Here is a 27,782-nt window from a genome sequence, read left to right as displayed (position 1 = left end):
CAGCCCGGGCGATGGTTCAGTGCCTCGCTCCTGCACGCTGACCGCACCGTGATGGCAATGACTGATTCCAGCCGCCGGGACTGAGTGGGGAAGGCAGCGAGGGACCTTGGGCAGGTATGAGTAAAAGTGAGACGCCAAATGACAACAATCATTCTGGAGCATAGCCCTGGGGCAGGGCTTGGAGCAGATGTGAGCTCCTCGCAGCCAGCAGCCCTGCCCCATGTCTGACAGCATCTCCTGCTGGGAGAGGCTGGAATTGAGTAGTTGGGGAACTCCCCCATCCCATGTTCCTGCTCTGATCCCTACAGCGCCTGCTGCTGGGCAAGGCTGGGAGTGCAGTAGCTACCAGCTCGCCCTGACAGCTACCTGCCTTACACCCATCTCTGTGGTGCCCCATGCTGAGAGAGGCTGTGCTCTCAGAGCTGTGCTCACAGCGAGCTCTTCCTGACGGGGAAGGCCAGGACTGGAGTAGCTGTGAACTCCTGCCCAGCTAACGCTGCCCCACTCCCCAACTCCATCCTGCCCCTGATGGACTCTGTCCAGGTGTTTTGCAGGGTGAGGCCCCTCTGAGTCTGCGCAGAGGCACAGATGGACAGCGTGTACTTAGCCGAGCCTGCGCCAGGGGGTGCTGGCCCCGTCTCCCTGGACGTCCTCAGCTTCCTGGACCCTGTGGCGAACAGCACGGAGGAGCAGTGCTTCAGCGCCCGCTCCCGCAGCACGGTCCTGCAGGGGCTGCCCTTCGGCGGTGTGCCCACCGTGCTCGCCATCAACTTCATCCTTTGGCTGGTGAGAGAGGCAAGGAGGGGGCCGCGTCAGGATGCCATTTCCCCCTGCCCCCTGCCCCCAGTGTCAGCAACCCAGTCTCTGGGTGCCTCAAGTAAGCACCTGCTGGGGAAGGAAAGAGGCAGGCCCATCCGCAGGGGCGGGAGTGACTCAGTGTGACTAGAGCCGCACGCCTGCCAGAGGGATGCCATCGCACACACGCAGGAAAGAGAAGCTCTTTCTGCCAGGCTGAAGGCCTCATGGTCACTGAGTGCCAGAGGGAGGGGCAGGCGGCTATTGCGGGGCTCTGTGTGTGTGTACAGCATCTCTGCGGAAGGGCAGTTTTAACCAGGGGTGGGTTTCAGTGGCTACAGTGACACTAGGCACGTTGGGCCCCGTAACCCTTTATACCAAGCTGGGTGCTGCCGTGTAGGCAGGACTCTGAAGTGTGTGACACCACATCGCCTCCTCAGAGCACAGTCAGACGACATGGTGGTCAAAATGCCTGAGCCCTGTCTCCACTGCAGCTCTCGCTAATGGAGCTGCACAGGGGGTGAACTATGGGGCTTGACTTTCCTGGTGCAGATGAGGCCGTGTGTGTGCAGGTGGAGTCCCTTGAGGAGAGGCTGGTGTCATAATCATGAATGTGTGTGTGTTACGTGAGCCTACAGCCAGTATCCGATTCTGCCTATAGGCATCTGGGTGGGTTTTGAAGAAAAATAATTGTCTGCTTAACTATAGTTACTCCATTTTTGCAGCTTCTTTGTTTATAAAGCAAAGCTTCACTCTGTGCACAAATCATAAAAAGTTCTTAAAAATACAAAAAAAAATAAGCCTCAGCTGAATTCAGCAAGCTCTGCAACCTTAATAAATAAGTTGTAATTAACTACAAAACATTTATAAAAATATCTTATAAATAATAATATAAACCAATAATTATAAAAAAAATAAGTTTGTGCCCTTATAAAACTGTCTATAATTCTTTATTCAAAGTCTTTTTCCACTGTCCACTTGTGGGCTTAAAAATTAACCTTCTACAAAATAAACTCTTTTAAAAACTATCCAGCCTAAAATCCTATATAAATCTCTTATCAATACAAGATAACAAACCACACTTAAAATCTTTTTCCAACAGTTTCAGTGTGTGTTGTGCCCGTGGTGGGTGTACAACTGTGCCTGTAAAGGGGGGGGGGGTGGGTTGTATTGTGTGACTATGCTGGGTTGACCAGTTCTTTGTGTGTGACTGTCATTCTGCCTGGGAGGGAGGGGTCTTGCCCTGGCTCTATGGGTCTCTGCTGCCTCTGTGTGTGTGTGGTGTCACCTCGGCCGTGTTGGTCTCTGCCTCTGTGTGTGTGTGTGTAGTCCCCCGGGCTCTGTGGGTCTCTGCTGGGTGTGTGAATGCAGTCACCCAGGAGCCTGTTGCCCCTGGCCAGCTGCAGAGGAGACAATGGAGCAGCAACGCAGTTTGGCTTTGAGAGGAGCTTTGACTGGTTCTGCTGAGACTGGGGCCACAGATGGAGGGCAGCCCCTTTTAACTGAGGGACCTCTAGAGATCGAGCGGTGGATACATTAACCCTTTGCTTTCTCCCTCCTGCTGCAGCTCCTCCTCCTGGTCTTCTCCTGCCTTCGGAAAGCAGCTTGGGACTATGGGCGCCTGGCCCTGCTGATGGATAATGACAGGTAAGGACTCAGCTCCCTTCCTAGGTGCTAGGGGCGCCCCCCAAGTGTCTGTGACAGAGCAGGGAGAGGAGGTGGGGGTCTTTTCCCTGCCCTTATTCCCCAACAACAGGCCAGCAGGGTCAGTGCCGGGACTGCTGGAGGGTGCGAGACTGACAGCTGTGGAGCCTGACCACCTCTGTTATCCCCAGGGAGAGATACAGCATGGATGGCAGCTGGGCAAGCTTCCCTTACAGGCTCCCTCATACCTGCCCTGGAGGAACACTGGCTAGGGATGGCAGGGCAGTTCAGGATCAGGCCTTTTGACTGGAGACCGTCATCAGCACAGGAGTCCCGGAAGGTTATGGGACTAGCTAAATGCTGGCCTGTGGCTTAGTGCTCTGGCCTTCTGGCAAAGAGGGCGCAAGTGCGAGAGGGGCGTAGAGCATGCATCTGAATTAAATCTTTGTGCTGTGATATGACCAGAGGGGAGGGGAGGATGTTTGGAGGTGTAGGTCTGGGTGACGCAGGTTACTCGGGACGAGAGGATGTGAGGGTGATGAGGGTTGTTTAGAAATAGAGGGAGAGAGCTGGAGGTGTGGGAGGTAGGTGATGACTGGGGAGTTCATGGCCTCTAGCGTGTTGTTGTCATTATCTTACTAAGAATGTGAGGTGGGGTGCGTAGGGGTGAGCGATTTGAGGGAATGCAGACACAATGGGCTGCAGGCTGGTGGGTGATAGTTAACCGGGGAGACCCATTCAGAGGAATGATTGTCGATGTGGTAACTGGGGGGACAAGCAGGGAATGATACAGTCTCCTGGATGGTTTCTGATACGTCTAATTGTCTTTCCCTCCCACTTTTTAACCAGCCGAATCCCTCCAAGCACGTGGAATTCCTATGAGTAATTATACTGGTGAACTGGTGGTTGTGGTCTTGGTGACAGGAAACATACAGTCCTGGGAAAGAGAGAGAAACAGCTGCTGCTTTCCTAGTGGGGTTGTGGCCAGATCTCCCACCAAAGGGGCAGGAGGCTCTTCCAGTAACTGCCTCAGCACAAAGTGTGGGGCTGGCAGCAGGAAGGGAGAGGGGGCTATGTGTTTCTGATACATCATTGAGATTCTCTTGGTGTTTTAGTCGGGTTGGGTGGGGAAGTACAAAAGCATTCTCCTGGCCTGCAGATTTCCCGGGGTTTATAACCCATCTGGGGCTTAGGACAGGACTCAGGAGAAAAATGTGATCATCACAATAAAAAAAAAATCAGACCCTGTATTTGGTATTGATTAAAAGAATGTGGGGAAAGCTGAATTCTGAGAGATGTTGTTCCCCATTTACAAGTCCAAACCTGCTTTGATTTGCAGCAGGAAAGCAGAACAAAACATCATGTATCCTCCCCTCAGGTGACATGTTCCTCAGCACCTCACAGCCATCCTACTACCCACCCCTGCAGCAGTTCCTCTTTCTTTCCCATGGCTGTTATTTTGGGGATGCAGGAGAGACGAGTGTCTCTGAGAGGTATGAAGCTGGCTCTAGGGAATTCTGTCCAGAATCCTGTTCTGATCCTCCGTTTTCTCTGCTTTTTCTCAGGCTTTATCTTTGGTTCTAAATCTGCAACTGTGTCAGTGATGTTTTCACTTGTTGGACACATGAAAGGGAAACAGTCAAGATTTCAATCAGCAGACATAGTTAAAAATATGGCACTACAATGTCACATTAGATGGTTAAAACTGACAGAACTGTAAAAATCCAATTCACTTGTCCCCAGTGATCCCCTATTTGCTTTACTCTTTGAATTTCACTCCTGCTGGGCAGTGACATTAGCCTGGTCACTTTCACCTCCTCATTCTTGTCACTTTCCTTTGCTAGTCCGGGGCACTAGCAGGGCTGCTGGGTTTGAGGTTTCCCATACTGCCAGGAAGGCTTCTAGCTAAACAAAAAATGTTTTCCCATTCAGTTAATAGAAACCTTTCTGTTAGTAAGGACACTGATATTAAGGATGCTGATACTGATCTCCTTTGTAAAGCGCTTTGAAATCAACTGATGAAAAGCACTATGTAAGAGCTAGGTATTATTATAATTTTATTATTAAGTTTTGAAAAACATTTTTCTCACAAAATCTAAATTCCAGCACAAATGACCTGACACTGTCCCTTTATGAGTTTATCTCTCTCCAAGCGCTTCCTCTTCTACCAGGGCATTGCAAAAGATGTCATAGTGGTGAATTAATGATGTTGCAGTCACTGCCATGATTTCATAAACATGCAGGTATGACCTTGCTGGAGCAGAGGGTGGGGAACGCTTCTTTAACCAAAGTATCTGTTATAACAGAAGCAGGGAAACAACCAGACAATGGAGCCTCCTGCACTAGCAGGAACTTGTTTTCACTTCTGCCGGGATATTCCCTCTTCATTACTTCCAGGGAGTCCCAAGTGTAAACCAAAGGGGATTTTCCTGGAAAGAACCCAGTTCAGGGGGAAGGCATTGAATAGTTAGTATATTCCTCCCACTACCCCTGGTTCTGAGAAGCCTCCTTTAACTCATCCTGAAGGTAGTGACTTCACATGGGTTTTGAGAAGCGTGAGTTGTTTTTGTAAACCATAGAGAGAACCTTGAACAAATGGAGCTAGAGAAGGACAAAGTGTTATTATATCATAACAAATCCGTGGCCATTTAGAACTTCACAGCACAAGAAAGGAGAGAACTCGGATGCTCCCGCTCCAAAAGCATAGAGCCCTAGCACTTGAGCTAAAAGAGACTCTCCGTTAGCTGCCAGCACTATAGGCACTATGACACACAGTGAAGCAGTTCTGATTCTGCTCTGCAGAGGGCATGCACAGACAGACACACATACACCAATTCGTTACAATATTATCATTAACTTGGAGTCTCATTTCTCTTGTATTTGGTAGGCATCAATACAGTTCAATATGTTCAGAGAATGGCTGAGTGTGTGTGTGTGACCATTGTTTCAGTGAAACTGAATCTGTGACATTCACACGGGAGGTGCAATTATTTCCTGGGGGAAACTGTTGGGAGTGACAGGCTCTTGGGGTGCAGTTGCTGCATGTACAGAATCTTTTTGCCACCTGCTGATTCACCTTCTTAACAAACTGCTTGATGAGAGAACTGACTTCATGCAACTATTGAGCTGAAAAACCCTCCCAGCTGCTGGACTAGAAATGCACAAATGCTATCCTGGCTTGGCTGATTTTCCAGTGACGTCTATTGCTATGGGGGGAAGTGTTACTTTGAAGTGGGTCTAATCAGAATCTTTTTTCTCCCTATCCTTCCCTCTCCCTCTCTTGTGCTTCTCTCTCATCCCCTTTCTTCTTTCTCTCCCCTTCTATCCTGGCTTTCCCCCCTTTCCTGCCCTCTCTCTCTCCCTCCCTCTGCTGAGCAGCTTGACATCACTGTTCTACGGGGAGCAGAGTGAGAAGGAAAAATCACCATCGGAAACCAGCCCACTGGATGTCGATAACAAAGATGTGGTAAGTGTCAGTGGGATGTGGGAGGGAAATTAGCTCAATCATGTGCAAAGAGGAGCTCTTTCTACTACAGAGAGCTCAGATTCAAAATTAGGTTGGGTCACGTGTGTGACTTTTCCTGTTTAATATGAACCAATGATGGAGCCAGGTGCTGCTCTTTGTTTTTTCTGGGAAGCTGCATTTTTCTAATGCTCTTATAGTGAGTGTCAGTGTTTGGGAAATCTCTCCTCACCCCCCATTGCCCTAACACCAGGGTAGCTCTGTTGTTGATGTCAGCAGAGGGAGTGTTAGAGTAGACAGCTGGGTTAGAAAACACAGTGGTAGAAACTCCTGAGTACTGTCTATATCAGTACCCCCTCCATGAAAGATTTTCCTATATTTCCCAGGGTAGATGCAGCCTGTCTATCTCTCGTTTCCTCTCCTCCAGCTCTCCATTGCCCTGCTCTCACTCTCTTTCTGTATGTTTGTTGCGCAGAAAGATTTCAGATCTAGCTAACAAAAAGAGGAACCCCTAATGTGGCTTTGGCTGTGGCTCTGATGACATTCCTGGCATCGCCTCTTCTTTTTCACAGCAGGTCTTGGCCATTCACTGGGAATTTTCCTGTTTCTGTCTGACTCTTGACCCTGTTCACTTTTCATTTGTTTGGGGGGGCAATGTACATTTCAGGAGTCGCTGTGTGAAGGACGCTTTCCTCCATGGGGTCAAGTCAAATGAAAGCCCGTGGAAGTGGCCTGTATCCTGCAGGGGGAGAATACCCCCGGGATGTAAACTCCTCCCCAGGGCTAATGACCTTGTGCAAGGCTGGGAGGGAGACTGCTGTGTTGTCAAAGGAACTGTCCTTCAGAAGAGCCCTGGAGCCAAGGTCTGCCATACCATCTGGGGCCAAGGAAGGCTGCTTGAGTCTGTCCTCTTGGATTCTGCAGGATTCAACCCCCTGTCATCCCACCTACCGTACTTCTTCTCAATCCCACTCTCAGATCTCTGCAGTGATGGGCTTCACCCTCCTAGCCTCTGCCCTGGCTGCTCTTTCTGTGAAGACAGATTCCCTAATCTCCAGACTAGACTTTTCCTTCCATCATTTCAGGGCCATCCGTCCTTGTCCTGCCATCTCCTGCAAGCATTAATGATTCCCTTCATTCATGTAGACTGTCACCCTGAAGGCTTTTATAGGCTGTGATCATGTCCTCCCAGCGTCTTCTTTATTCTAAGCAGTGCTGGCCAGATTCCTGCCCATGGACTTCCCCTGGAATGAATGTGGCCTGATGCATTTGGCTGTCAGCTCCTCTCTGCTCTCCTCATATGTCTTCTCCAACCCCTCAGCCTCTCTCTGCTTGCTGCACTACGGAAGCAAAGGTCACTGGTATTTTCAGAAAAACAGAGGGGATCACCCCAGTGTCCTGTCCTTGCTGACACTAGTTGTGCTGTCCGAGCTGGTCACTGAGGGCAGAGCAGTAGCTCTGTTAGTTTAGCAATGGTCACCATGCAGCTGGCCCCTGACTGTTCGCCTCTGCCACGATCACCATGCAGCTGGTCCCCGGTTCCCCCCAACGTGAAGTTCGCTGACGCCATGCTGCGTTTCTGGTATCTTGGTTTGCTCTCAACCAGCTGATCCTGTTTGTCTTCCCTTCCAGGGATTCTGCTCCTGGCTCATTTCCATCTACCAAATGAAGTAAGTACATGTCCTTTCCTGTCTACTTTGGATGGCAGCTACCAGGCCTCTCTCTGCCTTTTCATGTATCCCAGACACCATCCAGACTCCACCCATCACCAATGAGTAGCCTAGTGCTGGTTCCTTCAGCCCTAGGCTGCTGTATCTGCTTGGCATCCCTTGATTGGAAAGCACCTCCCCTGGCAGGGTGGGGAATGTGGGATTTGGGTTCATTACACCCTGCTGTCCCTTTTGCACTGTCCCATCTCCCCTCTGCCCTGGGTCTGGGGAGTGCCCCCTCCCACCCTGCAGGGCAGCCAGGAGGCCCACAATATACCTGAAGTTCAGAAAAAGTTTGGCAGATTTCTCCCCTCCCACCCTCATTTTTGTGGATGCCCTTGGTTCTGGCCAGCTCCAGAAGAGTGAGGCACCACCTGAAAAGTCTATTCTTGGGGTCAGTGGGGATCAGAAAGGGTTGGAGCTCCCCTGGGAGAGGCCAGACCTAGGAGATTTCCACCACCCGTTTTCCGGAGTTGGATATTTCAGGAAAGCATCAAGATTTGTTGGTGCTTCACTGGCTGGAACCTCCAAATGCTGGGAGGTCACCTCTACCCCGCCATGGCCATCCAGGGATCCAGTGTGCTGCAACCCAGCCTGAGTCCATGGAATGTCCGGGCCATACTATCATGGGAGTTAGAGATGAAGAAGTCCAGTGAGGTGCCTCCGGGGGCTAGTGCAGGATTGGTCCTTTCACTGTATGTTCCAGGGCTTTGTCCAAGCCCAGGTTAAATGTCCCAAATGTTGTGGCTCCCAACCCTTTCCTTGGGGACCAGTATGCGGTCCTCTAGATCTCCCAGTTGTCCATTCCACAGGTGCCTGAATGCCATCCTCCATGGAGAGGCTGCGAGCACTCCCAGGAGGGAAGGTCTGAGTTTGAGCCCTACAGTGTTTGGGGCTGAGGCTTTCCACTGGAGAGTGGGGGGCTGCTCCCCCAGAGCAGGAAGGGGCAATATCATGTCACCTGCACTAACACACCATCCACCTCTGTATTGGTAAGGGATGAGGAGCTCCAGAGCAAGTGTGGGATCGACGCCACCATCTACCTCTCTTTCCAGCGCCACATCCTAGTGCTGGTCATGATCGTCTGTGTGCTCTCTGTGGCTGTCATCCTGCCCGTCAACTTCTCTGGAGACCTCTTGGGTAGGTAATTCTCTAAGCCCACTGGGCGATCCCAGTGGCAGGGCAGAGATTCCCGTGGCACATAAGTGGGCATCATGCACCAAGCGGGACTGTTTGTCGGGAGTGTGGAATTCTGGGTAGGGTGTGGTGCCTGGGAGACTGGTCCTAGCAGGGTGGTCATGCCTGGGAGATTGGCCCCAGAGGGTGTGGGTTGGTGAGTATTGGAAACGAGGGAGACCAGAGAAGCTTTGGGGCTGGAAGCAGGAGACCAGGAGAAACTCTGGGGAAGCATCAGAGAGTTAGGAGCTGGGAAAGGACCCAGACATCTGTCATAGGGGAGCTGTTTGTATTTTGGGCCTGAACCTCTTCAGATGCGTGGCACTCCCATGACCTTCATGCTTCCCCTCTTCTTTTCCAGGGAGCAGTCCCGCTCATTTTGGCCGGACGACCATCGCCAACGTCCCAACACAGTACGTTCCCCCAGCACCTCGCGGCTGCACCCTCTGCTGCTTGTGGGCATGGCTGCCAGGAGCGAGCGGAGTGCCGGGGGCACAGGGTTAGACCATCAGCAATGTGGGTGTTCGCCCCTGGGACCAGGGCCAGCGTTTACATTTACATGACTGACAAAGATCCCCAGGTCTGTTTGCACTGCACGGACAGCTGTACAAGAATAGCTGGGAGCCAGCACTCCAACACCAGGCACCATAGCACCTCCTGCTGGAAATGCTGTAGCTTGGCGCTAGCAACTCCCCAGCCAGCACTCCTACACCACTCAGTGCAGCATGTCTGGAGCAGCTTGAGTTTACAAGTTCTCCTGCCTCATTTCTGCTAGTGACATCTCAGCTAGTGTTCCTGCAGCATTCCCTCTGGTGCTCCCCACTGGAAGAGGCTAGGACTGCAATAACTGAACTCCCAGGAGCTCACCCTCCTGCACCCCTTCCTCAGAGCACCTGGTACTGGAGGAGGCTGGGACTGCAGTAGCTCATGGATTCTATGTGCTTTTGGTTTGCTCCGGGATGGGCTGATTGCTTGCCCTCCGAGTGGAGGGGAGGGCAGGACTGCAGTGGGATCTACTGATCTCTAGTAGGGGTGCTGCTTTGCTAGGATGCAGATCTGTTCCTTTTTCTTGCATAGAGACCATCTCCTGTGGCTGCACAGCATCTTCGCTCTCCTCTATTTCATTATCACCATCCTCTGTATGGCTCATCACTCCGTCCAGCTTGAATACAAGGAGGATGAGAAGGTAAGCTGCCCCAGCCCTCTTCTGTCCCTCCCAACCCAAGGGACCCTGGATAACTTTGCTTGTCCTTTGCCATCTCTGCTTTTGCAGGAACTACTGTTAGAATATGATAGATCTTTACAAATGGCCTGGAGTTGGGTTAACTGGGAAAGAGAAAGTGGATTTCTCCCAAATACTCCTTAAAATGAAAGAAACCCTCAGCTTATGCACAATTTCTGCCCCCATCAAGTTGAGATTTGTTGGTGTTGCTATCGAGGGACTGAGCGCAACCCAAGTCCAAGCAGTGTAAGAGGTGGGAGTGTCTAGCAGTTACAGCAGGGAGCTAGGAGTCAGGGGCTGTTCCCAGCACTGGGAGAGTGTGTGTTTGAGTAATTAGAGCCTGGGGCTAGAAGTCAGGACTCCTGGGTCTGTTCCTACCTCTTGGAGGGGCAGTAGTGAATTGGCTAGGACTGGCAATCAGCTACCCCAGCTTTGCCACCAATTCACAATGTGATCTTGTACAAGTCCCTTCCCCTCTCTCTGCCTCAGTTTTCTCCATATGTGCAATGGAAGAAATGATACTGACTTCCTTCCACGGAGAGAGTGAGGTGCCACAGAGACAGGAGTGTTGTGAATGCAAGACAGCGCGTGGTTCTGATCCCTTTGTCTCTGCTCCTCTTCTCCACTCCCAGGTCGCCCGGACACTGATGGTCACTCGGATTCCCAAGGAGATCACAGACTCCTCCCTTGTCATCAAGCATTTTCAGTGAGTACAGCCGCAGGCAGCTGCTTGATCTCTGAGCCCATCTCTATGACCTTCCCTCCCTGGTTCTGCTGATTTTTGCCGACTCTCTGGAAGGCGGCAGGTCAGGAGCACCCTTGGTCTGGGTGAGGGGTTAAAACATTAGAGGAACGTCAGTGTGGAAAGCAGGTCAAGGTACTGGCCGCCAAGGCTCTCAGGTAATGGAGAAGGTAGTTCTACCCCCTGCTGGCTGCCATGGCAAAGGCAAGCATAGAAAATGCAACTATCCTCCCTTCTCACCCAACATTGCCCTGGAAAAGTCATCTCCGGGGGGTTGGTAAGTGCCTGGGGCCAGAAGGCTGTCCCCCTCAGCAATCCAGCCCTCCCTTCCTTGTGGAGCTGGGGATGAGGAGCCAGTGGGGCTGGGAGAAGCGAGTGGTTTGAGTCTCTTCATTCTCCTGGGAGGGAGGGTCTCACATGTCTGTCTGTGTCTGTGCTCCCCAGTGAGGCCTATCCCAGCTGTACCGTCACCAGCGTCCAGTTCTGCTTCAATGTTCATAGGCTGATGAAGCTGGATGCAGAGAGGTGAGTCTGCGCTGGGGCCCTGGGGCCGTGAACTCCTTAGGAGTCCCGTGTAGCTCTCCCGAGGTGCCTGCACATCACCTCACTGACCAGCTCCAGAGGCACCGTCATCCCACTTGGATCTACTTTACCCTGTAAGAGAATAGTCTTGTAAGCTGGGGGCATGCCCCCCGCATTATCAACATGGCTTCATGGCCTCAGGAGCCCCGGACACTGGTGGGGAAAAGTCTCACACAGTTTGGGCCTCCCTTGGCATTTGAGGTTTATTTATTTGAGGTTCCTGGAGCCCTTGTTTGTCTGGCAGGCTGTGCCTGGGGCACTGAAGGTCTCTCTCTCTCAGGCTAGTGAGCACAGTCCCCTCCTATTGTTGGCGTGACTCAAGTTCCCCATGCCAGGAGGAGCATGCCTAGCAGTGTGGGCACATCAGGCTTCCCCCTCTGTCCCTGTCCACCATGGTAGGTCTGGGGTGCTCCTGGCCTGGCATGCTGTGGGGGGCATAGACAGTATGGAAGACATGGGGAGTGTCTAGGTGTACATGGAAAAAAGGCTCCTTTCCATCAAACTGGGGGAGCTGCCCTCTTTTCTCGGAGGTCTCATTAAGTGTCCTCTCCAATCCCATCCTTGGCAGGCGCAAGGCGATGAAGGGACGACTTTACTTCACCACCAAGGCACAGAAAGAGGGGAAAATCATGATCAAAACGCACCCCTGTGCCCATATCTTCTGCTGCCACTTCTGTGGCTTTGAGCAGGTAAGAGCCCAGAGGGGCAGGAGCTGGGTAACACTCACCCCCAGCGGCCCCCATGCCCCTGATCAGAGACTCTCTGACGACTTGCCCTCCACCCAGTGCTCTGCTTCTCTGGCAGCCACCAACCTGTGCTGCTCTCCAGTCTCCTTCCCACCAGGCGTACTGGAGAATGGAGGCTAAGGAGAATGAACTCCAGCACCTCACAATGGCTGAGAGGGGCTGGGGGAACCCTCAGGGCGGAGGGAGGTTTCCACAGATCAGTAAACAGCCCCCAGAATCAATGGGGTGAACTAGCAGCCAGGGCCCCAGGCTGAGCGGATCCTGGATTGTATATTTAGGAAACCCTCGCCCGCTACTGCCCTCTAGGGGCTTTGTGGGAGCACTGAGCCTGAGCCACAAATGGTCAGCTTGCAGCTGCTGTTCTGACTCAGACAGCTGTCCCCTTGGCACAGGCAGTGTTCTTTTGCAAGCAAGGTGTCTGCGTGGAGGGACTGGAATGAGGCACGGTCACTTTCGCTCTCACACACAGCCCTGGGCACCTCCCCACGACAGCTGACTCACTGAGGTTGTGGATCCTGAGTTAGAATCTGTCAGCTGTGAAATATTATTTCTTACTATCCCTTCCTGCAGTACGCAGGACATCTCGGGGCCCTGTTGCGTTAGGTGCTGTTTGCGCCCGCAGAAGGATGTAGGCCCTGCCCCAAAGAACTGACAGTCAAAGGCCCCGATCCTGAAAGCTGCTCCTCGCTGGCATACCCCTCTGTGCCTCAGCATGGACCCCACTCACCCAGAGCAGCTTCATTCAGGATGGGGGCCTAAGAAGACAGGGACACCTGAAGGGTGATGGGAGAGGGATACAACCAGACAGAGACAGGTTTAAAACCCATAGGTTCATTTGCAGGTTTTTTCCTGACAGTTACACAACAGAAGGGCCAGCTCTCCCCATGTGCCCCTTGCGTCATTCACTGGCGGATGTCGTGTAGACACCGCAGCTGGAGTGAGTCTGGAAGAGTGGTCTGAACCTTATGGTTCAGTGCCCCCTGTTTCTGCCACTTTTTCTCAGGGTAAAGGAGGACAATGTGGGGGCCAGATGCCTCTACCCGATGTCCTTCATCCCAGCAAGGGGTGATGCTGGAATTACACAGTGTGTACTCATGGTGGTGGGAATTTCAGCTTCTTTAGCATTGTTCACAAACACTGCCTCCTTAGATCCTGCAGAAATGCATCTTCTGCCCTAGTTTGGACCACAGGCCCCAGCTCCCTCCTGGAATCCTTATTTCCCTCATATGGGTAAGGGAGGAACCTGGATGTACAAAACCAGCTCTTCTCATTCCCACTTGGAGCTTGCTCAGCCACGCCCCCCCCCCCCCAATAGCCAATCCAGGTGTCACTATGGCAGCCCCTAGATTTCATCCCCTGGTGGTCTGATGGGATGTCAGTTCCCATCTCTCTGGGAGGAGAGCTGCCTTTTAAAGTGACCTTTCCTCTCCCCTCAGGTGGATGCTGAGCAGTACTACGGGGAGCTGGAGGAGAAACTGACCGATGAGTTCAATGCCGAGCGCAACCGCATCATGCTGAAGCGTCTCGACATGGCCTTCGTCACGTTCCAGGACGAGAGGATGACAGCAGTGTGAGTGCCAGCCTCAGCAAGGGTTTGCCTGAGGCCCTGCTAGCTAGAACGGACCTCCCAGCAGAAAAGAACTCATTTAACTCATTGCCTCCTCCCCCAGGGGACATGAACCTGAAATTCACACAGTTTTGGGGTTTAAAGATAAAAATAGAAAGCAGCTTTGGCTTTTCTAGCACTTTCCCCTGCTGGTTTTGGGACCAGGCATTGTTCGTGCAGCAGGCATGCTCATCCCAGCTCTGGGAGTGGGATTGTCAGTGGCCCTGGGGCTTTGAGGCCATCAAGGAGCGCTCATGGTTCCTCACGGGCTCTGATTTTCAATAAGCTAAACCCAGATGGTTGTCTAGTCTCAGTTGGACTCTGCCCATCATGTTGGCCGAGGAAATGACCTCTGAGTAGGGCACAGGGCCACAGCCTGTTTGTGGGAAGAGTTTTTAGGATGGCAGAGGTCCTGAAACCCTTTCCCCCCCCTTGCTCATCTCATACACGGGACCAAGAAGCTGTCCCATGAGCTGTGGTCTCCTCTTCCTCCTCTCTCCTGTAGGATTTTGAAGGATTACAGCCGCATCCACTGCCGCAAGCATCCACAGCAATCCTCCGTGACCACGGTGGTAAAGTCCCACTGCTGGGGTGTCCGTTATGCCCCCGCCCCCAACGACATCATCTGGTAAATCCCCATGCAGCTGCTGGTTTAGTCTGGATGGAGGGGGTACCAGGGCATGAGGTCGATCCAAGGGTTTAATTCTCCCAGACCTTTGGGAGTGCTGAGGGCTGAGAATCTGCCTCTCCGGGGCCTGCACTGTGACACTAGTGCAGCGAGGTTGCAAGTCTCAGCTGAGCCAGGCAAAGGAGGGGAAAACGAAGTGTCTCTAAGGCTTTCTCTGGCATTGGTGAGTCCAGAGCCCATTGCAGGGGACAGAGATTCCATTGTGCTGGTTTTCCTGGTCCCTGGGGATGCATCCAGTGCCCGTCCCAAGTGGGACAGTGCAGGGGACACTGGTGTTGAGATGGGATGGGATGTGCACTAATAGCAGGGAACCCAAAAACCAGAAGCCCTGGAATAGTCGGAAAGAATGGGGTCTACATGGGGCAGGAAGGAATAGGGCAGAGTGCGCATGGGAGCCAGGGGGTTAGGCTGAGGGGAGGCTGCTGAAGTGGGGAGAGCCCCTTCTCTGCTGGGTACCAAGAGGGACACCCCGCTGCCCGCGCCGCTGTGCCCTTCCCTGTGCCCCATCTGCTGGATGCTCTTTTCTCTCGTAGGGAGAATTTATCTGTCCATGGCACATCATGGTGGGTGCGATTTGTCCTCCTCAATTTCTGCCTCTTCATCCTCCTCTTCTTCCTCACCACGCCGGCCATCGTCGTCAACACCATAGACATGTTCAACGTGACGCGGCCTGTAGAGAGCCTCAAGGTAGCCGCTTCCCGTGGGGCTCTGTCTGCTAGGCCCAGGGACCTGCCTAGGGGGTTACTCATCTCTGTGCTTGTCTGAGGAGGAGAGGGCGTGTCCCTTCTCTGCACTAGCCAGCTGTGCCCCATCTCCATGAGTGGAATGGGTGACTTCTTGGAAGGGGAGAGACCAGATGGTTAGCAGCCACATGTCCCTGATGGAGGTATCCTCGGGTCCTGTCTCTCTGAGGGAGGTTTAGTGTGTGTGCCTCCCAGGACATGGGGTCACTGCCTGGGAGCGTGGGGAGCCAAGGGGACAAGGCAGCTTTGTGAGTGTGCTGAAGCAATGGATGGGGGGACCATTACAGCCTGCACCAAGTGCTGGGTTGCTCCAGAGCGGCCATTAATCCAGCCCCTTCCTCACCAGTGACCTTGGAGCTGTAGCCGGGGGCCTGGGTGCTTGCTCCGTCCCAGTAGAGCCTTCTGTCCTCAGCCTTGCCTGCCCTCCAGTGATGGAGTGAGCATCCCAGCTGCCCCTCCCAGCCAGGCAGGTTCCTGAGCTTGTCACCGGTCTCTCTCCTCCCCAGAATCCCGTCCTCACCCAGTTCTTCCCCACGCTGCTGCTCTGGGCCTTCTCCGTGTTCCTGCCCTTCCTCGTGTACTATTCTGCCTTCTTTGAGTCACACTGGACCAGGTAACTCATGGCCTTTACACTTTGACCCTGGACCTACCTCCCCCCTCAGAGTCACTTGGGATCTGGATCAGAATGAAAACTCCAGTGGGTGCCATCTAGTCCATCTCCAGGGGTGGGGGTGGGATTGGTCCCTGCAGTCTGTTCTCTGTGGGCGGGGGGTCCAGTCTGAACAGGCTCCCAGCCCCTCCCTGAGGAGAGGGTTCTGTGCCCTGAGAGATTGCGCGCTCTGCCCTTGTCTGCACTAGCCAGTTTACTGTGTTTGTTCCTGCCTCAGTTGGTCAGCAATCACCTGCCATCCACACACAAGTGCTTCAATCCACTCCAGTGCGCGCAATTACATTCCAGACAGGCTCTGAGTTTCCAGGGCTAAAGAATAAGTGAGACTGAATGGCTCTGGGCGCAGTCGTTTCTGTGCCTGAGTGGATGGAGGTGCAGGCACCTGCCTTTTAAAAAAACGACCTGCTACCAGAAAGGGTTTCAAAGCTGCCCCACCTGAACAGCCTATAGTTTGCCAATGGAGTCCCCTCTCTGCTCCCTTCATCTCCACCCCTGGCTTTAAGCCAGCCCCTGGGGCTCCACTAATGCCTCCCCATGTCCTCATCCAGCAAGTCAGCTGTGGTTGTCCCGCTTAGTTCCCTCTCTGCTCCCACACAATGTCCTACTCACCAAATACCCCTGCAGGTGGCCTACCCCACCCAGTGTTCCCCAGCCACGATCCTTCCATTGGCATCCCCGGAAAGTGCCAGCTCTCCTCCCCTGGACACCAAATATGTGCCTTCCGGCTCCTGTACTGAATGTCCTGAGTTGGCGATCCAACCGTGACTTGCTGGGTTGGTGACCCATGCATGAGTGGCAAAGCTGGCACTTGCAGCTTGTGAGCTACAGTCAGATTTCCAGCTGCAAATAATGTCGTGGGAAGTAGTGAGAATTAAAGAGGGACAGTGGAATTTGGAGGGGGGCTCCCCAGATGGCTTCACTCCCTCTGTTCCCCCCCTGTGACCTCTGCATGGTTTGGGGGAGAGAATTCCCACCTTCCCCAGTTAGAGCTCTGCTCCAACGGAGCAGTGTCCCCTTTGATGACAGTCTGATTCCTCAGCGAAGAACCAGCCCCAAGCAAGCACCTCTCCCACCAGCTTCTCTTCTGTCTCCAAAATGTATAAAGATCTTCTCTTTTTTCTGTAGGTCGAATGAAAATCAGGTCACGATGCACAAGTGCTACTTCTTTCTAGTGTTCATGGTGATCATCCTGCCCTCGCTGGGGCTGACCAGGTACAACCCATGTGCACAGCACTCCTCATTCACCTGCAGACTAGAAATTATATACATCTCAGTGGAGCTCCTCATCCTAAAGCATTTTGCAGAGTGTGTGTGCAAGGAACACTTCACCCACCACTGAAATGCAGCCACCTCTGGAATGGAACACAGCAGCTCTCAGCACTCAGCAGTTCTACACACCAGCTATGGCAGGAAGTGAAGTATACTGAATCCATGTGAAACATCATAGGAAATTGGGGAAGAAGCATGGCATTGCCCATGGTGGAAACCAACCAGGATGCCAACTTTAACTCCCTGACTCTTGGGCGATGTGCCATGGTGTCTTTATTTACCGTATGTGTTCCAGGGGACATCAGTGTTAAGTCTCCTCTGAAACACTGCACCCCCTACAGCAGTAGCTCTTTAAAGAAAAAAACACATTACAAATCAATAGCTGGTTAATTACCATTCTCTGTGTTGTTGCTCTGTGGCCAATCCATAGCTGAAGGAGCTCTGGAGTGGCTCAGCTTTTCATTGAGAGAGACCGGAGCATGTCCCCCTCAGGAAATTTCCTGGTCTAATTTATCGATAGTGTGTACCTCAAACAGAAATGGCAAAAGCAGCACAACTACTCACAGGATATTCACTTGCAGAGACCCCTGCTGAGGCCTCACTGTCCAGCCATGTAGCCAGAAAGCACTCACTCAGCCTCTCTCAGCATGTGCCTGGTCTGTTCCCGTGCCTGTCCTATCTCCAACTCTCCTCTGGTGAACCCCTCAGCCCAAGGACCCCCAGTTGCACAGCCCCCTGCCCCTTTCCTAAATCTGAGTATGAGCTAGATCAAGTGACCCTGGGTATTAATCCCTCTCTTGTCCAGCTGATCTGCAAGGAGCTCCTTAGTCAGGTGTATACTGTGAACCTGCTTCTCAGGTCTAGCCATGCTGTGATCAATACCAGACCCTGGGGTGGGGGCAAAGGTGGTTCTAATCATCTTTGGGGCTTTCTTATTCTGGAGCTGGCTAAGATCCAGTTTGGTTCCCAGCACAACTTAGAGAAGCCACAGGGTTGACCTACCTTGCCCTCAGCTGCCTGTAGCACCAAGGGTTTGTTCTAGCAGCTGGAAATAGTCAGAGCATAGAGATCCTTCAGTCATATCTCTAATGCTGACAGCTTTAGGGATTCCAGCTATGCTGGAGGAATTGCCAAGCAGCCAGTGGCCCTTTGTGCAGCTGGAGATGTGCAAAGGGACCAAAGCATCCAGCCAAGCATGCCCTGCAAGAGCAGTGGCCACTCCAGTAAGATTTTGACAAGACTCCTTCATCAGTTTAACCCTTTCTGTGAAGAGTTCCAGGCCTTGTAACCAGATCATTCAGTAATTGTCACCTTTGACATAAGTGTTTTCCAGCATTTCCACCGTGTGTACCAGCTGTTCCTTCCCAGACCAACCTTGATTATTATCATTATTGTTATTATTCACACAATGCCAAAACAAAACATGCGAGGCACATTCCACAGTGAGGTCAGGCCCCATGCCAAGGCGAAGTCCAGAGATGAGTGGGGGAAGGTGCGGTACAAGACTTTTTCCTGCTCTCTCTGTATGCGTGCATGGAGGAGAGAGAGAGAGAGACGCTTGCCTATTTGCCCTTGGTTCTTTCTCTCTCTCGTCTATATGACCCATGTCTAACCAGCTCCAATTCTCCCTTCTCCTCATCCAGTTTAGATCTTTTCTTCCACTGGCTCTTTGACATTCACTTCCTGGATGAGGCAAATATCAAGTTCCAGTGAGTACCTGAGGGCCCCGAGCATGTGTGGAGCTGTGTTTGGGTGGGGATGTGTGACCATGCATAGATTAAGGGAACTGCATGCACAGCTGGGTGTGGATAGGGGCAGAGGGGTTGCATTTTTTGCACTCTGAGTTGGTTGCAGTGTTTTGGGACACCCCACGTTTTGGTGCCCATTCCTGAGCGATCCCCTGAGCAGAGGGGGCTGCTAGCTCCTGGACCCAGCAATCCTGCAACTGTCACTCCCTGCACTGCTGGGTAGCAACTTGGAGTGATTCAGGCATGAATCCCTGCATCTACCAGCCTAGCACAGCTCTTCTCTGGCCTTCGGCTTGGAGCGCGTCTCACTGTCTTCTCTCCTGGTTGTTTCTGGGGACAGGTGCGTTTTCCTCCCTGATAACGGCGCTTTCTTTGTCAACTACGTCATCACGTCCAGCCTGATCGGGACGGCCATGGAGCTGCTGCGCATCCCCAGCCTCATTGTCTACGCAGCCCGCCTCTGCTTTGCCAAGTCCGAGCCTGAGCGGCTCCACATCAAGCGGGTATGTGGATCCGCTGCCTGCACACCCACATGTTGCCCACCTGTCACTCCCCTCCTGGGAACTCAGACCCACCAGTTCCCGGGGAAGCTCCCACGGCCCTGGCTCCAGTGTCCTGGCCAGAAACTCAACTTCTTGTTCTCAGGAGGCTGAGGCTCTGGTCCTAGTGCCTCTGGGCACAGGCCCGTGGCCTAGGGCTACTCTAGGAGGCTGGGCCTCTGGTCCCAGTGCCTCTGAGGACAGGCTCCTGACTGGAGGCTGTTGCAGGAGGCTGGGGCTGTGGTCCCAGTCCCTCTGGGGCTGGCAGGAGTATGCTGTGCAGAGGAAGCAATCTGTGTGGGTCTGGGAAGGCAGCAGGGCAAAGGAGTACATCATGTCGCTCAATGGTGACCCCGCTGGCTTTGTGAGGAGCAGCAACGCCTGACTCTGAAGAAGAATCCCCTCCATGGTCAGAGGGTGATGGCTGTGCCATGTGGCCTAGGTGGATTACAAAGGAATAAGGGAAGCATAAAGGACTGGGAGTTGCTGCCAGGCCCCAGAAGAGATGCTGGGGAGCGCAGAGTTGGGGTGAAGGCACTGGGCTGGGAGATTTGGGATCAGTTCCTGCTCTTCCACAGACTCCCTGGGTAAACTGGGACAAGGCCTGTCATCTCTCAGTGCTTCAGTTCCCCATCTGTGGTGTGGGGACAATACGTCCTTTTTCTGCCCTCTGTCTGTCCATGTAGAGTGCAAGATCTCTGGGACAGCAACTGTCTCCACTATGCATATGTACAGCACCTAGCGCGATCGGGCCGCGATCTCAGCTGAGGCCTCCAGCTGGTGCTGTAACACACAGGATAACACTAAGCTGGAGGCAGCAGGGTAACTGTGCTGTCGGTTGTGCCTCAGAGCCAAGCCTATGAATTCCAGTTTGGGCTGGAGTACGCCTGGACCTGCTGCATCTTTGCTGTCGTCATGACCTATAGCATCACCTGCCCCATCATCGTCCCCTTTGGTGAGTGTCTGTGACAGTCCTGAGCTCCCAGCCCTGCCCTCTGCTGTTGCACCATCTCCTCTGGGCCTAGCCTCTGCGCTGGAAGCATCCTCGCCCACACCCATGTTACCCAGGAGAGTCTATTTGTTCCCTTGGGAGATGAGATGATCACAGGAAGGCCCCCCCCATTCCCAACACACACACACTGTCAAGCAGTGACTGGGGAACCAGCCCTGGGTAGGAGAGGAGAGCAGGGATCAGCTGTTGAATCCTTTGGCTCAAAACTGCACCACTGGCATCAATCGCATGGACTGTTCTCCTTTACCCAGCCCCTCATCTCCCCTCCTAGCACTGGTGCTCTCTTCTCACTCCCCTTTGTCCAGGCGGTGCCTGTCCTGACCCTCTTTCATCCTCCTGGCCCAGGTTTGCTCTACATGCTGCTGAAGCACATGGTCGATCGCTACAACATTTACTATGTGTACATCCCCACCAAACTGAACCAGCGCATCCACTCAGCAGCCGTCAGCCAGGTGGTGGTGGCACCCATCCTCTGCATGTTTTGGCTGCTCTTCTTCTCTGTCCTGCGCCTAGGTAGGATGGGCTCAGGGCAGGGATTTCCCCTAGACCTTATCTGCATCAGGGCTCACTTCTCTAAGAGAGAAGCAGCCATCTACTGACCATCGCCATCTCATCAGGAACAGGAGTAAGGGGAATGGGGAGGACAAGGAGAAAGGGAATGGGGAAAGGGTAGTGTTGGGGAGATCTTGACTGTACTCACTGTTTGGGGGGAGGGCTCAGCCAGATGAGGGGGAGATCTTGGCTGGTACTCAGGGTGGGGGGGATCTGCCAGATGTGGAGGAGATCTTGGCTGGTACTCAGTGGGGGGGCTCAGCCAGATGTGGAGATCTCGGCTGGTACTTAGTGTGGGGACCTCAGCCAGATGTGAGGGGGGTTTTGGCCGGTACTCAGAAGCTCTTGTGGTGGGTAGGAAATGGATCTGGTGGACTCTGATGAAGACACCCATGCTGGCTGGATGTTTTTCCCTGCTCTAGGTCCCATCCGTCCCATCACCCTCTTCACCTTCGTGGTTCTTCTCTCCTGCATCCTCTTCTCGTTCTTTGGCCTGTGTCTGAAGAAGCTGCAGCCAAGGAAGCCCTCCAGCTACCAGGTGAGAGAGTGAAGCAGCCCCTTTGTTCCCAGGACCCGACTCTTCATCTCTTTGTTCTGTTAGTTCAGTTTGTCTGTGTCTTGCCTCTCAGGGGTAAATATTCACCAAGGTGCCTGGGGATTTAGCTGCATCAGAAGCAGACACAGGGCTGACTCCCTTGGTGCTGCATGGAGACTCCCCCCTCTGCCCATTTACCAGCACCAGCTGATTGTGTGTCTGTGCTGCAGCTGCAGAGGCCTGGCTAGACGTGGCCCTTCTTGTCTCCAGATCATAGGCCCTGGATCCCATCCTCCTACCCCGTCAGCGCTCACACCTCAGGCAGCACTGGGGGATGCTGCATTGTAAGAGGGGCCAGTGCGCTGAGCTCCATTCTGCCACTAGGACTCATTGCACTTCCCAGCAAACCCCAGTCTCCTGGCTAGCAGCCCCCTGCAATCCAAGTTGAGAGAGCTGAGAGCAAAGTGGCAGCTGCATGGGTCCCCCAGCTGCTGGTATCTAGCCCATCTCTGTGTGTTCGAGGGCTGTAAAACCAGCCGTGGGTCTGTCTGTTGGCAGATATCTCTGATGGCTGTGGTGGACTCTCTGGGCAGCTCAGTTAATCCTAGCTCTCAGCTAGGAAATGGCCTTGTCAGTGGCTACAAACATGGTCCCCTCCCTCTCCATCCCCATGGTCTCAAAGGGCTGTACCAGGATGTGTTCCTGGCCAATTTCTCTCTGGGGTATGTCCCCCATGACTTTGGGGAACTGATCCCCTTCCTCCCTGACTGCTTTGTATTCTCCCCCCATCTGCCGGCAGATGTCTGAGCAGTCAGAAGGGGCCTTCAATGACACAGAAAGAAGCAGCATCTCCTCAACCCCTAACTCAAATGTGAGTATTTCCCCTCACCCACCCGCCTCCCCATCCCTCCCTGGCCTCCCGCACCATAGGCTTCGCTTTGGGAGCCAGCTTCGTGCAGCATCCAAACACTCCGATGCAGTGAAGCACTAACGCCTGAGACCAGGAGCGCAGCCCTGAGAGTCCCAAAACTCTGCAGTGTGGCTGGGGAGAGGCCAGACGAGCCACTACCCATGCATGGCTGCTCATCTCACGTGTGGAGCTCCTGTGAATGGAGGGTGATGCCCTCACATGCCCCAAGCTCACTGGCCAGTCAAATCCCTCCTTTCCTCCCACCTGGATTCTGAGGGAGAGGGTGGGGCTCCTTCCGATTCCAGGTGCACACAGCACTTTCCCCTCGCCTCTAGCCCATTGTCTTCTTTGTGCTCCAGATGTTCGTGGCCACGGTGTTGCAAGAACCAGAGCTGAGCCTGACGCCGGCTGCCTCCCCAGCTCACCAGTCCTACGGCACAATGGGCAACCGGCTGGAGCCAGTGGAGAACAGTGAGGAGGGCGGCCTGCAGAGCTTTGAGACGGAGCTGGAGACAGTGGAGGGTGAATACAGAACCGGACCCGTGCTGGAGGACCAGATCCATTACAACTGAGCAGCCTCCTGCAGTGGCAACACCAGCTGGACAGAAATACCGACATCAAGTATTGAGACCAGGGGGGGAAACTCCATCCTATAGTCCCCAAGCTTCCTGAGCTGCTGTATCGACCCTGCCGCCAACTCTCAGATGCTGGCGAGGGTCCAGTGCCGCTAACTGGACCAGATCCAACACTGCTGAAGAGCAGCAGCTTTCCTGGCCTGCGAGAGCCCAGTCCCCAGTGCTGGAGTGATGGCCTCCAGCCCATGCACACAAATAATACTGGGGTCTAGGGTGCACTGGTGGAGACAGAACTGAACTGAGGGAGAGACCCAAGAGGCCTCCTACTTCCACCCTGTGCTGCAGCTCTTAGCAGCTGGAGCTGACTGCTCGTGCATCTCATGCCTGTCTGCCATCTCCTGGCTTTCCCTTCTCCTGGAGACAGGGTCAGTCGCCACAAACCTCAGTCACCCCTCTTTGCTTTCCCCACCTCTCCCTCTGGTTCAGCATCCCTTTGGGAAGGATGGGTGTTGGGTGGCCCCCAGACCCTGGGGACGCATTGCGCCAGGGCAGACGTGGCTGTGAACCTTTTTTATCCCTATGTTTTGGAGAGCTTGCAGGTGGGGGGGCAAAGGGAGTGGGATTGTTCTCCTGCTGCCAAGGGACAATGCCCAGACAGTGCTGATGAATGTGTCCGATGGCGAAGCCAAGGCCTGCCGCTCCGTGGCTGCCACAGGAGCCAACCGGCCTCAGGTGCAGATACCAAACTCTTAGCTTTGTGGTATGCTCGCTCACTCGCTGTTGTTGCTGCTGCTGCCCCAAAGCGCGGGGCAGGGGAATTGCCCTGCCTGCTGGACCGCAGTGCCAGGCCTGGGCGCCGGCTGTTCCTTCCCCCTCATGTCTGCTTGTGGCTCGGTGTGTGTGCTGAATGCTGTCTTGGTCTGGTTCTCCGTGCATTGGTTCAATGTCAGAGGTAGGGCCCATCGCCTGGCTCCCCATAGCACAGGCTAAGGGAAAGAGACGCTGGGAGCCAGGGGGTGAGCGCGGAGGCCATGATGGAAGAACAGGCCTTGAAAGGAGAGTTGTGTGCCCTGAAGTATTAACTCGCTGTACACCAGCATGGTCCAGGCTGCCGACTTGTGCATGACCCCTGGGGATGCATGGAGTCTCCAAGGGATTAATTAAAGAGGCAGCTGGAAGTAGGGGGTTCTGTACATACATGGGCTTATGCATGTAATTGAACACGCTCCTTCTGGGAGAGCAAGGGAGCCCTGCCCCCGCTGAAGTTGAGCAGCCTGAAATTCCCAAGGTGGCTAATGAAAGCTTGTTTCAGCTGGCACTGCAGAACCCCCACTTGTCTGAAAAGTGCCAGGATGTGGGGGATGAATGGTTTGTTGGGCGGCCCCCTGGGCCCAGCGCTGGAAATCAGTTTTCAGCAGGCTTTAATGAGGGGCCGGGGGAGACTTCTATCCTGCAGCTTTCTTGTTAAACCCAGTAGATGACTAAATAAGCCGAGCTCTTCTGTAGGGCTTTTCAGCTGTGATGCTCACAGCTCATCCCAAAGGCAGGCTGTATCATTAGCCCCATTTTACAGCTGGGGAACCTGAGGCATGGAGTGGGGCAGTGAGACACCCGCATTAAGTACGTCAGCCCCCTCTGGGGGGAGCCAGTATGCCAAGGGGGAACTGCAATCCTAGGAGTATAGCCTGAGCTGTGCAAAGGCTGGAGCAGCTGCTCGCAGGAAAGGGGTTACAGCCCAGTAAAATTGGTTGCCAATCTCAAATGCTGTCACTTCGCAGCTGGCTGGTCACCACCACCACCCTCTTCCCCCCCTGCCGCCGCCGCCGCCAGCATTTGCCTCTGAATGACCTGTACTGAGCAGAGAGGTAGGGAAAGGAAAGTCAGCGCCAGACCGGTGACACTGATAGCAGAGGGTTAGACTGGCCAGGCTCACCACCCTTCACTGAAATGCAGCCACCAGGGGGCTGGGCTGCTGCAACTGGGTTTATGCCAGAGTCCAAAGCACTGCTTTGTCCAACTGTAGCAGCAACTGCATGCTCTGCTTTTACACACACACACACACACACACACACCCACCCCTGGCCATTCATGGAGGAGCCAACTGCCCAAGGCTGAGGGGTGGGTGCATGGTAGGCTGCACGTGGTGGGAGGAGGAGGGAGGAGGGGTTCCTGTAGAGCCCCAAGTCTCCTGGCGCTGAAGTATCAGCAGATGAGCCCTGAGCAGGTTGTTGTCACTGCCGAGATCAGACTCCAAGATCACCCCTGTAAGACTTCGAAGCGGTTTGAAATTGCAGGACATTCACCCAGGGCCCAGCTCAGAGGCAGGTCAAGCCTCAGGGGATTGCAGGGGGTGGGGGTGGGGGGTCTTCAGCCAGGGTTAGCCAAGCCTAGTAGCTCCACAGTTGAATATTCACTGAACTGTGACGCTTCAGGCTGAATTCAGACCTGCCAGTAACTTGGTCCAAGTGGTTGGGCCCATGTGAGCTGTCCTCAGCCTACACTGCAGAATGCAGCCTGTCACCGCAGCCAACAAACAAAACTGTGACTTGAAAACAAAGCAGGAGAGAGTTAAAAAAAAGGTGTTGGTTCCCCGGCTGCACACAGAGCAGCAGTGATGCCAAAAACCTGTTACAGGATCTGGGCGCTGGGCCCACGGGCAAGGACGTTACCACTTGCCAGAGGAGGTCTGGCAGTGGGGACGAAGCTGGTGCACAAATGAGGGAGCACACAAAAGGAAGCGGGCCGGGGCCCTTAGGGGGTGCGGGGGGACAGCTCTGCTGCAAGGGAAACGGACACAGGCAGGAGGAGGGCGCTTTTATGACTCAGCAGCCAAGAGATTGTCACAAATGAGGAAAAGGTGGTTCTGGTGAGCCATGCAGCCTTGCTGCACCCAGGGAGAGGTTGGGGGTGAGATTATTGGGTTTTGGGTTTGGTTTTTGTTTTTGTTTTTTTTTCGGGTGGGAGGGGCGGGGGGAGGCGTTATCAGCGCTAGGATCCAACCTCCAAGGGTTATTTGTTGTGGCCCAGGAGCCACTGCTGTGTCACACTAGCCCCTGTGCAGTCACAGCCACAGGTGCCAGAGGGAGCTGGCTCATGGGCGGCATGGGACAGTGGCAGTGTGAGGTCAGTGTAACACTGAGGCCAGGGAAAGCAGCTTATAGGAATGGGTCTTGGGAGATCAAAATGGCGGGGAGGGAACAGCTGGTGTGATGTGTGACCCTCCCATTGTTTGTGTGCCCATCACACACCCCCTCTTGGGTGCAGTGCCTGGCACGCTGTTGGTATTGCCTCATGCCAGTCCAGCCTCACTCTAGCCACTCAGCTGTCCATTTGCACACACACAGATACACACACACCCCATCCATTCCCCCCACCCCCGCCCAGCTACCCTGCTGACAGGCATGCCCGTACATCTCCACCCGTCTCACCCCAGCCAGCTATTGCTATCTGTTTCCCTTCCCTCCCCGGCAGCCGCACAAACACTAAATGCCCCAGTCTGAAATCCCCCTGCACTGTCTCCACCCTTGGGCTGGTCTGGCCCAGTTCTGTGGGACGGGATTGTTCCGTATGCTGACTCTCCTGTTGGAGCCAGTTTGATGCTATCAGCACCTGATCAACTAACCTCAAAGCCTCTCTCGCGTTTGCTGTTTCTCTGGTATGGAAGCAACGTGTCTGTGAGTGGCATGGTGTCCTTGAGGAGCTCTGGGTCCTTGTCTGACTTTTCCTTGGCTGTCACACTATAGGAATGTGCCAGAGTTCTGTACCTTTCTTGTTATTTATTGCTATGACCGTGCCTTGAATAAAATGACTTCACCCAGCCGTGACCGCCAGTAACTTGCACCTGTTTGCACTGCGCCACACTTGCCTAAGCAGCAGGAGGGGAAGGGATGTGTGAGGTGATGGACAGCAGCTCTTGGGGAGCCCACCCAAGATGGTTGTTACCGCGCATAAAAATAACCCAGCCCATTTTTAAATCCAGGGCCTGCATCACTGACCTCTTGCAGCAGCTACTGCTACAGAAAACTTGCTGCAAGAAGACGCCTCCTTCTCACTGGGCTAATTTACTGCCCTTTAATAGAGATGAGGTGCTCAGGAAAATGGCTCCCCTGCCTGGCAGCCAGGCTGTGACAAAGCGCCAGCATGTCAAATAAACCTGTCCTGCTATCAGCCGCTCAGCTGGGCTGCAGCCTGGACTGACCCAGCCCCTGACCCAACCCGCTGACTCAGGCTGCAAGTGGTTGGAATGTGCTCTCCGGAGGAAGGCCCCCAAATGGGTCCTGCCTGTAACCTGCTGAACTTCCCTGCATGTGGGACGGGTCAGGTGAAAGCCCGGAGGGGGGTAAGGACTCTGCCACGCTCTACCCTGGCACGCCACCAGAAGAAGAGGCTGCCCAGAGTCGATCATGCAGCTGTTCAAACTAAGATCATGTTGCCATTCAGCGTCACGGGTCCTGGGACTTAGCACCTTTCTCAGCTGGGGTGGAGGAGAGGGGAGGGAAGGGAGGGGGAAAGCATAGTGTTATCACCCAAATACCACCAACTTGTGGCACCAAACCAAACCATCCCATAAAGAAAATTGTACCAAGCTGTGACCCGCTCTTGTTACATGAGGAAGGACACTGGTGAACTAAATAGTGACATTTAAGTTACCAACACTGGGCACCTGCAGGACGCCTGCACCTGGTTGAATGGGCCCCTTCACACGTCTCAGAGCTAGTGCGCTAAGCTCTTTGCAGACTCACCTCTACTTGGGGGACCCGCCAGACACATTTTTTTGAAGTTTTCTTCACAATCAGAGCAGCTAGAGACTGTTTCTTTATGCCAGCTGAGCGTCTGGAGACCAATACAGTGGCTTC

The 27,782-nt window shown here is 53.8% G+C and overlaps 1 protein-coding gene across 2 annotated transcripts; it reads left to right on the top strand.

The window, feature by feature from the left end:
* Window positions 1-25,675, top strand: TMEM63C (transmembrane protein 63C). 2 transcript variants are annotated; one of them, XM_067532703.1, is made up of 23 exons: window positions 1-114; window positions 544-786; window positions 2,363-2,442; window positions 5,818-5,905; window positions 7,535-7,572; window positions 8,609-8,751; window positions 9,149-9,200; window positions 9,865-9,973; window positions 10,642-10,715; window positions 11,196-11,276; window positions 11,902-12,022; window positions 13,516-13,649; window positions 14,191-14,313; window positions 14,907-15,060; window positions 15,623-15,729; window positions 16,912-16,998; window positions 18,699-18,764; window positions 19,144-19,306; window positions 20,192-20,297; window positions 20,700-20,867; window positions 21,329-21,444; window positions 22,241-22,312; window positions 22,711-25,675. In XM_067532703.1, the coding sequence occupies exons 2-23, from the start codon at window positions 589-591 to the stop codon at window positions 22,921-22,923; spliced, it is 2,493 nt and encodes an 830-aa protein (XP_067388804.1). In that variant the 5' UTR covers window positions 1-114; window positions 544-588; the 3' UTR covers window positions 22,924-25,675. The 2 variants fall into 2 exon arrangements, with proteins under 2 accessions (XP_067388804.1, XP_067388810.1); XM_067532709.1 differs by having other exon boundaries at window positions 17-114; window positions 555-786.
* The last annotated feature ends 2,107 nt before the right edge of the window (window positions 25,676-27,782 follow it).

This window comes from Emydura macquarii, unplaced genomic scaffold (assembly GCF_026122565.2).
Source record: "Emydura macquarii macquarii isolate MOO-44397 ecotype Brisbane River unplaced genomic scaffold, CSIRO-AGI_Emac_v2 contig_374, whole genome shotgun sequence".
Taxonomy (NCBI): domain Eukaryota; kingdom Metazoa; phylum Chordata; order Testudines; family Chelidae; genus Emydura; species Emydura macquarii.
Note: the sequence above shows the minus strand (reverse complement) of the source record. Positions and strands in the feature narration are given on the sequence as shown.